The sequence below is a fragment of the Notothenia coriiceps genome, unplaced genomic scaffold (genome assembly GCF_000735185.1).
Source record: "Notothenia coriiceps isolate Sejong01 unplaced genomic scaffold, NC01 NC01_scaffold00026421, whole genome shotgun sequence".
Lineage (NCBI taxonomy): Eukaryota > Metazoa > Chordata > Actinopteri > Perciformes > Nototheniidae > Notothenia > Notothenia coriiceps.
Genome location: NW_011359122.1, coordinates 306,774 through 319,034, shown reverse-complemented (window position 1 = coordinate 319,034; position 12,261 = coordinate 306,774). Strand labels below are relative to the sequence as shown.

General features: G+C 42.4%; 1 protein-coding gene across 1 annotated transcript in view; it reads left to right on the top strand.

Moving 5' to 3' along the window:
- LOC104956927 (neurobeachin-like) overlaps positions 1–12,261 on the top strand; it is a 118,613-nt gene that overhangs the window by 73,961 nt on the left and 32,391 nt on the right. Inside the window, exons 30-34 of the mRNA XM_010784506.1 lie at positions 875–1,032; positions 2,099–2,107; positions 2,562–2,685; positions 4,259–4,386; positions 8,257–8,318. Coding sequence (XP_010782808.1) covers positions 875–1,032; positions 2,099–2,107; positions 2,562–2,685; positions 4,259–4,386; positions 8,257–8,318 — 481 coding nt within the window. The remainder of the gene's footprint in view (positions 1–874; positions 1,033–2,098; positions 2,108–2,561; positions 2,686–4,258; positions 4,387–8,256; positions 8,319–12,261) is intronic.

Genomic DNA, 12,261 nt, shown 5'->3' with positions numbered 1-12,261 from the left:
AAAGGAGGTTTTGGTGACCCAGCGGTGAGTAAAGGGTGAGTCAGAAAAAGAAGAGCGAATATCATCAACCTTTTTTTCAAAGTAGTTAACAAAGTCGCTTGACAGAAGGGAGGAGGGGGAAGGGGCTTTGGGGGGGGGTCCAAGAGGGTGGAAAAGATTGAAAATAGTTTTTTGGGATTGGAATAGGAAGATTGGATCTTATCTTGAAAGAAAGTGCTTTTTGCCTGAGAGATCGAAGCAGAGAAAGAGGAGAGGAGAGCCTGATAGGTTAGGAGGTCGTCATGGTATTTGGGTTTCCACCGTTTCCGCTCTGCTGCCCGAAGGATGGTTCTATTAGCACGCAGTGCGTCATTTAGCCAGGGAGAGCTATATAGCTGGCTTATTTTATTTTACATCCGGTTCCTGGAGACTGCCCTGAAGAAAAAGTGTAGTTAACCCACAGTTCAGCAGTCTTTTTTTATCATTATAGCAAGGCTACATATCAGATGCATTGTTCTATGACTTTATTACAAGTGGATTATGCAGTTAGCACCTGTAGGGATTTACTGTCTTTCTCAACAACACTTTGACAGGGACGATACTTGTAAGCAGAGGACATGAACCGACCTGCTGACTAAAAACTCTGCTGACCCTTTAGATAAATGTTTCTCTTGCTGTTAACACTGCTACAGAACAATCTAAACATCTCCCATCATGCATATGAATGGTACTTTTTGTGTGTGTGTGTGTGTGTGTGTGTGTGTGTGTGTGTGTGTGTGTGTGTGTGTGTGTGTGTGTGTGTGTGTGTGTGTGTGTGTGTGTGTGTGTGTGTGTGTGTGTGTGTGTGTGTGTGTGTGTGTGTGTGTGTGTGTGTGTGTGTGTGTGTTTCTTGTAGGAGTGTGGTGGTGCCTGTGAAGAAAACCTCCCCTGGCAGCCTAGCAGTTCACACAGGGGGAGGCAGTAGCAGCACCTCTGCTGGGCTGACAGCTGGCAGCACTCCCAACATCTTTGCTGCTGCCTCTGCGACTCCCAAAAGCATGATCAACACCACAGGTAGGTCACGCACAAGGGTACTGGAATATACTCCTATATTTAAGATACTAAATGTAGCCCTGGTAAAGTGGTTAATTTCAAATTATGGATGACCTTTCTTTCTGTGATGCCATTCCAAGAATTGAAACAAAGCTGCTGGATCATGTGAGCCTGTATGCCTCCGCAGGGGCCTGTTGTAACCACTAGAGGGCCCTCTTCACCTTCCTATCAGCGTCTGCTGCAGCTCTGCTGTGGCAAATAAAAAATGCTCTCCTTCAGCCGCAAGCCTTCCTCCTGATACAGCCAAACCACAACAACTCCATTTTAATCCACCGCAGTAGATTGTAACAGGGAATATTATTGGTACGAATGGCTCTCCTGTGTTCTGTGTGTTCCTGTCTGATTGACTGCAGGGTCCCCCCCACCCCCGCTGTCACGCTGCTTCTCTCTGGGCTCTGCTGCATTTAGCCAGTTCCACCTCAGGGCTCCTGTAGTCCAGGCCTCTGAAAGGACCCACTTAACACCAAGAACCATTAGGAGCTCCAACACCTTTTTAATGTGCTCCATTAAAAAAAGTCTCCCTCTCCTCTCTCTGAGCCCCTCTGCAGGAATGTGAGAAATGTATCCAAGTCAAAATGTGCTTTGAGCTAACGCCACAGGCCCTCACCCAGACCCGTGATCTCACTCGATATGATGTTCTCCTCTCACAAGGACAAGTCATGATGATGTTATACTTGTGTCTCAGGGTTTACCTTTACATTACTACACTCAGATAGCCTGACTTGGCTTTGATACTGAAGGAAATGTTAACTTACAAATTTGATGCATCGTCTTGGTATGACAAATTGTTCCATATGTTGCTGCTGGCACTGCTTTGGTCAACCAGCGGAGGTGCACTTAGATTTAGTTACAGATTGGGTGCACGATGTGACATGCTTACCAAGTTTTCATTTGTTTAACTTGGTTGAAATTTGCGCTGACTGCTAAAGTCCACAATTGAGCCAGACTGCGGCTGTTTTCCTATAACTTGCCATTCTGTTTTCTTCCTTCCGTTTTTTTGTCTGTGTGCCATGGCATTCATGTACAGCTTCTGGAGGTGAGACTGAATTGTAACTTTAGTCAACATATTCTAATGTGTTTTAAATATTTGACAAAAAAGCTGTACTATAACAATAAAATACTACATCATTTACAGTATCTCACTCTTATCGTTGCCCCTTCCCTTTGGAACTCACTTCCAAAACACATCAGAAACTGCACCAACCTCCCCAACTGCACCAACCTCCCCAAAACATTGACAACAATGAATATTTTTTAGACTGGCTTTTAATGTGTGATTAATGTTGTGTCCTAGAGTTAGATGTTATGTAAGCTCGATTTTACTTTCAACTTTTATTTTTTACATGTATTATTATTAGGCCTACATGTATTTCGATACCTAAAAGTTGATTGTTACCTCTGTTAAATTTGTAAAGATTATTATACAACAATTATAATACATATTAAACGGTAATACTAATATGGAATGCTGCTGTTGGTCTTTACTGCAGGAGCCACGGATGCAGCCCCCTCTTCCTCCTCTTCCTCCAGTTTTGTGAACGGAGCCACCAGTAAGAATCTCCCGGCCGTGCAGACGGTGGCACCCATGCCTGAAGACACAGAAGAAAGCATGAGGTACAGCATGGCCCTCTCTGTTCAGCACTACTTCTATTTCCTGTTAGCTAACATTATTATTATTATTAAAATGTTGCACCTAATGTTTTAAAATCTACTCGTATACATATTCGAGGGTGAAAAGCTTTCAAACGCATTTTATTTGACATAGGTAGGTATTTTCTTTGTCTCTGCATTGTGAAAAACAGACGACAAATAAAAGTTGAGGTGTTTTTGTCTTCAGGCAGTAAAGTGGGGCCTAATTCTTTGTGTATATTTGTGTATTTCGGTGTGTATATCTTGTCGTGACCTTGACTCATCTGCTCTAATAGTTTGTGACAGGCGCCCTTAGTCCTGCTCTCCCCCTGACGGCTGAGCGCCCAGGTCTTTCTCCAGACTCTCTCTCTTTCTCTTTTCAGTTGCCATGGCAGCAGTAACCGACATCACTTAGCGTAACTGTGAAGTCAATGATAGGACTGTCTCGCTGCAGTCTCATATCTGAGATGAGCAGAAAAACAGCTAGGCTAAACTGCCTGCTCCACTATGAACTGAAAATAATAAATATGACTATAAATATGGATTTGATCATATGTATTGAATAATTTCTTCATGTAAAAAAATAGCTAAATCACAAAACAACATGAAGCAAGTTCTGCCTGTGGTTTCATTTGCAATTGTTCTTTCTATTTCAGCGCCTTTTGTGAAGTGGACCAGTGTTCACTGCGCCAGGGACAGACCCCTCCCGAGCTCAAACCCTTTAGCTCCCTGACAGGATTACAAGCAGCCTCCAGAGATGCAGGCCAGTGTCTTAGGCAAGGACATTTCTGTTAGCCAGACCCACTTCACCCTGCTTTGAATGCCAGTGTGTCATCCCCATGCTCTGTTTTCCCAGGGTGCAGGAAGGCAGATTACACTCTACACCCCCATACTAAACCAATCCTTCCTCTCCTTTTTTTGTTTCTCCCTACCCTGCTGCTCTCTGCCTATCTTAGCTGGAAAAACAAGCCTTTTCTGTCCTCATGTTGATGACTAGTATCAGTGTGTGCGACATAAGAGTGCAGAGATATGTTGCAGCTTGAGTCGTATCTCTGCTTGTATACAGTGTGAGTTGTAAGGCTGCATGACTCCAGCTCACAGTTTCTCCGAGGCTCTTGGATAATGTCAGACAGCAGCATGTAGTGAGTGTGTAGGAGATAAGGAACTTGCCTCTGCAGTCTGCAGAAAAACTGTGATATCCGATGTTTAAGCCTGGCACGATAACACAACAAAGAATGCAAACAACGGCTGATAAATCCTCTTTGACAACAATCGAATGTTCTCTCATCTCCAGTGATAGCAGCTTTAATCTCATGGATACCTAGCTTGGTTTGCATCCTCTGAAATGTGTTAGTTACCCTCTGCACTCAGAGACCCTATCAGTGTGGCTACATGCTAACTAGTACTAGCTGTGTGCACCTGGTTGACACTGAGGGTGCATTTTTTCTGCCATACCCTTGATGAAAGGGCACAATCCTACTTCCCTTACATTTCTACTCTAATTCAGGTGTCTCATTTCCCTTTCATGACTTCTTTCTTGATGTGTTTTCTTTCACAGCATAACTACAAAGCTGGAGAGGGCCTTGGAGAAGGTGGCCCCCCTGCTGAGAGAGATCTTCGTGGACTTTGCGCCCTTCCTGTCGCGCACCCTGCTGGGAAGCCATGGGCAGGAGCTGCTCATTGAAGGTACAGATGTTGTCTAGTTCATTTCTTTCTTCAAACTGCCCCAACCACCCTGCTCGCCCTGTTTGTAGTACACCGGCTGCCTCATTGATGGATGCATACGCAGTGGTAGGTGTTGACAGCAAAGTCACTATTTTGCACACAAGCTAGGAGTCTGCCAAGAGTGATTATATCTGCTCTCACTTTCATTCATCTTCTGACGGCTGTGTGTTTTGCTTTCTTCATGATTCACTCCACATATTCAGGATTATTCCGAGATGTGGTATTTTTAAACATCCTTGTTTCACAGTCACGACAGATGTCACGTTGAAATGAATGTTGGACTAATTGGTGGCCTTTGCCTCATGCCACTGATATTTTAAGCTTCTCAAGGTTACCCTGCTGCTTGGTGGATTTTTGTCTTTTTGAAATGAACTCAAGGGAAGTGATATTTGTCTGCGGTTTGCCATTTTAGGAAAATCTAAAACCTTTACCAGTATTTACATTGGAAGTAAATTGACCCTTTTTTAAATTTTTTGCATGAAAGAATCCAGCAGATTTTTCCACACAGTCCGGGCCAAATCCAATGACATGGAAAGTGAAATTAAGTAAGGCTAAAATGGATCCTGTAACATTTGTATTATTCTTAAAGGTAAGGCAGTAAAGGTAAAGAGTCACATCGGTCACATTGCATATCTGCACTGGTCTGACTGGCTTGGTTGTGCACATTGTGTACAGGAGTGTGAGATGCTCCTGCTGCACTCTACTCTTATTTCCTGGTGGTTGTGTGAAGGCTCCCAGGTTGGCACTCTCTCTAACCTCAGGGACTCTGCCTGCATGTGTGCACTCTGCCAGTCTATTCCCAGAGCTTATTTTGGCTTTAATACAAGAACACACACACACACACACACACACACACACACACACACACACACACACACACACACACACACACACACACACACACACACACACACACACACGGCACAAGTGCTTGAGACTGTTTCTGTAGACATTTGTCTGTGGGTGTCCTATGTGGAATATGTGTGTGTGGCCTCCAGTCTCTTGACTTGACAAATTGAAATGATATCTCAGAGTTTTCTTACTGCCAAAATCTTATAAGAGTTAGCTGAACCAATATTAGTTCAGAGGATGACAGCAGGCTGGAAGAATGCATTCTGGTGACTTTATTACTGCAGGATCCAGAAAGAAGTTGACACGTGTCCGCTTTCCTAAGCATAATCTATTGGTAGGTTTGCAGTATGTAAACAGCAAGCTACCCTGCAAATGTATTTGATTGCTGCTTGCATTCATTTTTTTACTCACAATTTTAAATATAATATTTTGTTTTGATGTGGCTTATTTAAAAACGAAAAACGTTATATCTAAAATTTGAAGATTATTTGTCTTTCGAAATCAGGATTTGTAAGTGGTATTTATTTCAGGCTTTTAAAGTAATCTACTTGGGAATGGTTAATCATCAGCAGAGTCTTGTTTTTTTTTGTATTCTGTATCAAAAAAAGTTCTTGACTAATGCCATTACGAACATTCAAAATATTACAGTTTGTTTGTGTTAAGTATTTTTTTAAGTGTTTCCATTTGAGCAAACAGGCAGTTTCCTCCATACATCTTGTATACGCCTTTCACATACTGTGTGTATAGTGTATATATATATGTATGTAAATAGCCATGTATGCCAGGGCATGTGGCCAAGGCTCCTCACTCACAGTCAGGGGAAAGGAATACAAAATCAGGTAGCATAGCTTTGACAAGTGTGAATATGTCTGTTACCCTTTCACTCAAAGTCTGTCAGCGGACTGACCAAGCTGACAAACCAGAGCTGAGCTGAGTGTAACCCCACAAACAAGGTCGTAGATGGACAGCTCGGGCCTCAGTGCTCCTCACCAGATGTGTGTTACCCTGCCTGGGACTGTTCAAAGTGCACCCTGACACGAATTAGAGCAGGTTTATCAAAAAAAATGCACAGATTTAGCACATGGACTTTAAATATTTATATCATCGAGCCTCTCTGGTTTTGTCCCAGCTGTAGTGTGTTTGTCCAAACTGCTTGAGCTGTTCCCCCTCTTTCTCCTTTTCTTCCTGTCCCTTCCCAGGCTCACAGTTGAAATACTGTGCTGTAGTGCAAAGGCGCTCCATTTACCAGTAATTACCAGTCATCCATCACTCCTTAGATTGCTCGGGGTCAAGCCCCCCTGTGCCCCTTGTGCCCCTTTGCCTCACCCTATTCCTTCTACCCCCCTGCAGACGTGGTCACTGCAGCAATTATGTTGAGTGCACCCTGAGCTTTACACTTGGAGTTGGTGGCTGAGGCCTGTGTGTGAACACTGCTGCTGTTGTGATGCCTGCCGCCTGCTTCTTGCTGTCCCCTGAGTGGCCCAGCCTGCCGGCACATTGCCCCACAATGCCACATTCACCCGTGCCTTAACCCTGCCCTGTTTACAGGAAAGGACTGGCAGCCCGTGTTTAAATAGATTGCATTTAGTTTGTCTACCAGCACAAGGCCGGGGTCAGTTGGTCACCTGACTCCTGTGTCAGAGCGGCTGACTTATGGCTCAGCATGTCACTGCTATAACAAGAGGTCAGCAGTGGCACTCTGTGTACAAGAGAAGGGTCACATCCTCTCAGAGTATTTACAATACGCTGCCTCGGACACTCTCTGCTCATGAATAGAGACGGATGTGAAATTGGTGAGAAAAACATCCATCTATCCAGTTTTCTGAATATTTAGCATTCTTTGTAATATAGTACAGCATTTACACAAGCACAACTACATACATTTAATGTTTATATCTTATGACATCAGCTTAAATATTTATGTTATTTTCTCTTTTTAAAAGGCCTGTCAACCAATTTCAGATTCAAGTCTTTTGGAGTTTAGTGGTGGGGCTGCACATTTGTCTAGAGTGTATTTAATTGAATTACGTTTTTTTTGGATAATTTTAACATTTTATTCACAGTGCAGATAAAACAGGGTTCAGTTCAGTTAATTAATTCAGTGTGGGGTCTGTTTCCCACTCTGAAAGGCGTAATAATTTAATGTCACTCCCTGAGAATGTAGTCATTGTTATCACAACCAATAATGCATACTATAATTTCTTTAAAAGAATATATAAATCTTTGGTTTATAACTTTTTCAAGAGTCAAACATTGAAACAATTAACGAAAAAGAAAAATGACTCTCTTTGACCTACACATATACGTAAACTGAAATGTTAGATTAAGAATATGTTTCTTCTCTCTTCTGATCAACACCCTGAAACAATGGCGTCTGTGTGGCTCGGAGTTCTGCTCCTGCCAGCCTATAATGAGTCCTACAGGGTTGCATTCTTTCCTTCACTAATGACTGCACCTTTAATGGTTCTCGCCAAGTGAAACAGAAGGATCTGGAGGTGTAGAATTCGAGACCAGTGGCAGCCATTGTTTCTGCAAATGAGCTTTTCACACCTGCCCTTGTTTCATTAGAGAGTTGTCTGCTTCTGCGGCTCACCCTCTACAGAATGGAGATGAGGGAAGAAGCTGTGAATGTCTTTGTTCACTCCTGTGAGCGTGTGTGTATGTGTGAGGGTAGAAGGTTGGGGGGGGGGGAGCTTCTCGCATGTGTACATCTGTTCATGCTAATTATTATTTTCTTTGGAATCTTGAAATGTGGATATTCGAAGCTCAATTTAAGGGGCTTTCAAATTAACTTGCCACTGCCTGTAATTTTCCTTTTGCCAAAAACAACATTTATTTCTCTGAGTTTTATGTCATGGAAATTTAAATCTGAATATTTATTTCAGTAATATTTCAGTATCATAGATATTCTCTGTTTTAAAATCCTTCTGTAAAAACCTTTATAGTTACTCATTCGGTTCATCTGCTTTGTCTCCACAGGTCTGGTGTGTATGAAGTCAAGCACCTCAGTGGTGGAGCTCGTCATGCTGCTTTGCTCTCAGGTGAGGTGTTTTTTTTTTCTCCTTCTCAATCCTTTTTCCCACCCTGTCTTTCGCTTTTTCTCTCACATTTGTGTCAACACTACGACAACACTGTACAGATCTGTTAGGGGGCTGCTTTAAAGTTTGTGAATGGACTTAAACTGTGAGGACTTTTATCTCATCAAAATATACACACAAGAAATAGGCTTAGTCTAATCACAACTGTATATTGTTAAATAAGTCTATGGTTTGTGCTTTGTTAAATGCTTAGGATACTGTCTTTTATCAGAGAACACTTTATTTAATTTCTGTTCAAGCTTGGCTTATAAGTGTATTTACTTTTGTAAATCTTCCTTAAGCATATTTTAAAACTCATAGTAACCTAAACATAGACAAATAGAGACATAAACATCTCTCTGAGAATACAGTTTCTCACCACACCCCAGAGCTTTGACTGAGTCCCACCTCATGCAGCGCGGCTAGTGACTGATCACCTCCGAGCTGACCCTCTGAAGCTCTTGTTAAGCCCTTGTTTTAGAGAAGGTCAAAGCCTCAATGTAGCAGTTAGAACAAGAGATATTTAACATACCTTCTGTCAGCCCATCAGTCTTGTGTCGGGGGCCCATAAGGAAGCCATTACTTGGTGCCTCTTTGTGGATCCAGACTGCAGGGCCAGAGCCTCGAGGAGGTTGATCGCCACTATAGGCGCTCTGTGGTATCCGCAGTCCAAAGCCCTCCTCAGCAGGGAGCTCAGCCTCTGTTATATGGAGGCCATCATTCAGGGGCTTTCCTCCAACAAAAAAAAAGGTACATAAATGGAGCAGCCAGCATTGAGTTATTGTTGCTCTTTTGAAGGATTTTGACGAGCTCCCTTATTCACTGTCTGTAGAGTATCTGTGGGAAGTGGCTTTTTCCAGCTCTAGGATTTATTGCAGATGAGAGCGTCAGCATGCTGTTAAAGGTCTGAGTCCACCCCCTCACCCCCCTTTACACAGATAGCATTACTGCGGCTCCAGAGGTTCCTGCTATTAGGGGCTCTAGGGATGAAACCTAGGCGGAGATATCGATCAGACAGTGAGGACTTGAAACTGGACCATAGTGCTTGGTGTCCCTCTACAACCTTTCAGATAGAGAGGAGCCATTACTGTGTATCCTAACCCTGCACCATCAGTACTGAATCCAGTTGTGTTGCCAGCTAATGTGATCCAAACATCTCACTGTGATGATGAGTAATGTCAGTGTCTTCTACTTATTGCAGGTAACACAGCTGAGATATGCAAAGCTCTTTTACCCTGAGCAAATACAATATTTGTTGTGACTGATAATTACATTAAAATGTGCTCATAATTAATGTCTGCTGTATTAAAAAGTGCATCTAAAGTGCATGGTGAGCTTTGACTCATCACTATAAAATGACAACTTCAACATATCACTCACATATTTCAACATTAATGTTTTCAGACAGCAAGGAGGGCACTTAGCTGACCTTTAGTCCCTCTCTGTTTTGTTACCTGTCAGTTTAATGAATGAATTAGTGCTAATGATCTGCCTTTTCTTATTTATGCATACTTATCACAGCAATCATAGTGTGGCTGGCCGCGGCTGCAGACACGGTGTGTCTCTCCTCAGCCTGGGCAGCTGAAGGAAAAGGTCAAGCAGCTCTGTTTCTTGTAACAGCTTAAACATACTGGGGGGATCTAGAGTGGAGCCACAGAGATTTAGTGATGGAAGGTCTCCAGATGTGGAGAGTATACCAGAGCAAAGCAGAGCAGATAAAAGATAAAGAAAGGTTGGATTGAAACACCACAAATAAATAGTGCCCTGCTCTGTTTCAGCAGGAGGAAAGTGGGAGGAGAGAAAGTCTTATCAGGGCCAGAAAACTCATCTAGTGTTAATGCAAAGATGGAAGAACTATTGCTCCAGTTGGTAACCATTGGTACCATTGCTCCATGTTATTGATGAATGTCCAACATTTCCCAGTTTTGCATATTGGGTCAAAGAATGCACATGTTTATTAGCAGCTATTAGTGAATTAAATTGTTGTTTACATACAAATACATCAATCTATTTATTTCCCTCACTCTCATTAACATTTTTCCAGTAGTAGCAGGCAGCTGTTCAGCAAACATATCTGCCTTTCCTGTAGCTAACACAGTGTTAGCAGGTTGTGAGAACATTTGTATTCGAAGTATAGAGTAGAGGAATCTACACCTGAGGTAAAAACTGAGTGACTATTGGACTCTCCTTTGGCAGGCCGCCTGAAAACATGACTATAATAATGTAAACATTAGCCATGCCTGCTGGATTTTTGGGTATGCAATTGTTAGCTTCTTAGTTATTTACCTGATTTAAATATTTGCAATTTCAGATGTTTACAAAACAAAAGTGTCCATAGCTTAAATCACGTCAGTTGTCTGTTTTCTTTGATCTGTCAAGCAAGGCCAATCATCAGGTTAAACATTGAACTGAATGACATATAATCTGGAAATACAGCAGAGGGTAAAATGATCATGAAACATCTGAAAATTAATGTTTACATTTTCCAATTAAAGTGCTGAAGTAAAGTGAAATTCATACTACAGACACCATTGTAATCTAATCATCACCATCTCTGCCACCCTATGTATTCCCCCGCCTGTCCCTTTCTCTGTGTCTCCTCACTTGTCTCCACCGCCAATGTGTGTAAAAAGAAAATATAAGATCATTTATTTCACACCCGCACACACAACACAATCAATAAACAGCATCAGATAAGCAAGTTGATCATGACTTTTGAATTAAATACAATAGTCTGGACCTTGTTGACCTACTGGAAATGGTATTTACTATGTACTGTACTGTACAGGTCAAGATATGTTTTGTTTATTGTCTCAATGCAGATTTGTAAGTCACTTCAAAAATATCTAAGCCCCTACACCACATACCTAAAGCCAGAGGTGCCGCACTGTCGTCATGGTCTACATTTACATCAAGGATGAGGTTTATTTTTTATAAAGGTGCACGTCTTGACTAATTGTCTTCTAATCGAGAGCAGAGGAATCTCTGAAATCAGAGGCAGCCTCCTCTGGGAGCACTGTTCCCCATTTCAAATAAAAAGACAAGACAAAAGAGAGCCTCTGAAGTGCTATCTCAGCTGTCAACAAGCATAGCTCAGACAAGATACCAAATGTGACGAGTTCATGCTATAGGCGTACCTACACTGACCTGCTGCCATTTCCCTGGCAACACCCAAGTGTCCCATCTGCTGTGATTTCTGTATTTATTTTTGTCACGTGAGCACGGTGCAAATGGAACCTCAGAAGACTGTACATGATCCCTGTCCAAATCAAGAACAGCTTATTCCAGGCAGATACTGTAGAAGAGGAAGGGGGTCACAGGGAACATTTGGAGACCAGATGCTCAGCAGTTTGTCAGCACCATCTCTCTGACTTAACGCATCGTAGGGTCACACTGTTCTCCTGCGTGAAGCGGTATCTGTCAGGCACGACAACTGTGTACAAAAACACATGCACATACATAATAATGTCAATGTCAGTTATTTTGGTATACACAACAAATGTGGCTTACCTTGGCCACACATTGACATGGAAAATGTAATATCGCTGTGTTGCATCTACAACCAGAATATACCTAAATATATTGTTATTGTTGGAGTGACAATATGTATTACTGCACAGCCTTCCTTTATATGGAAAATGCAAAAACATTAGAAGCCCCTGGGACTGAAAAGCACTTTCCTTAATTCCTCTCGTTTTCCCGCCTCTTTTGAACTGGGCTTTCTCTGTTTTCTCTTCCATTTGCACCTCAGTGAGGATACAGGAGAGATGGATTTCCCACAGTGAAAGGCGTGCTCTCAAACTGCTTTTTAATCATTTCCAGAGCATGTTTTGAGACAGCAAGCACTGGCACTCTGGCCCTGTGCTCGGATCCCTTCCAGTCGCACACTGAAGGGCTCAGTGGGCCT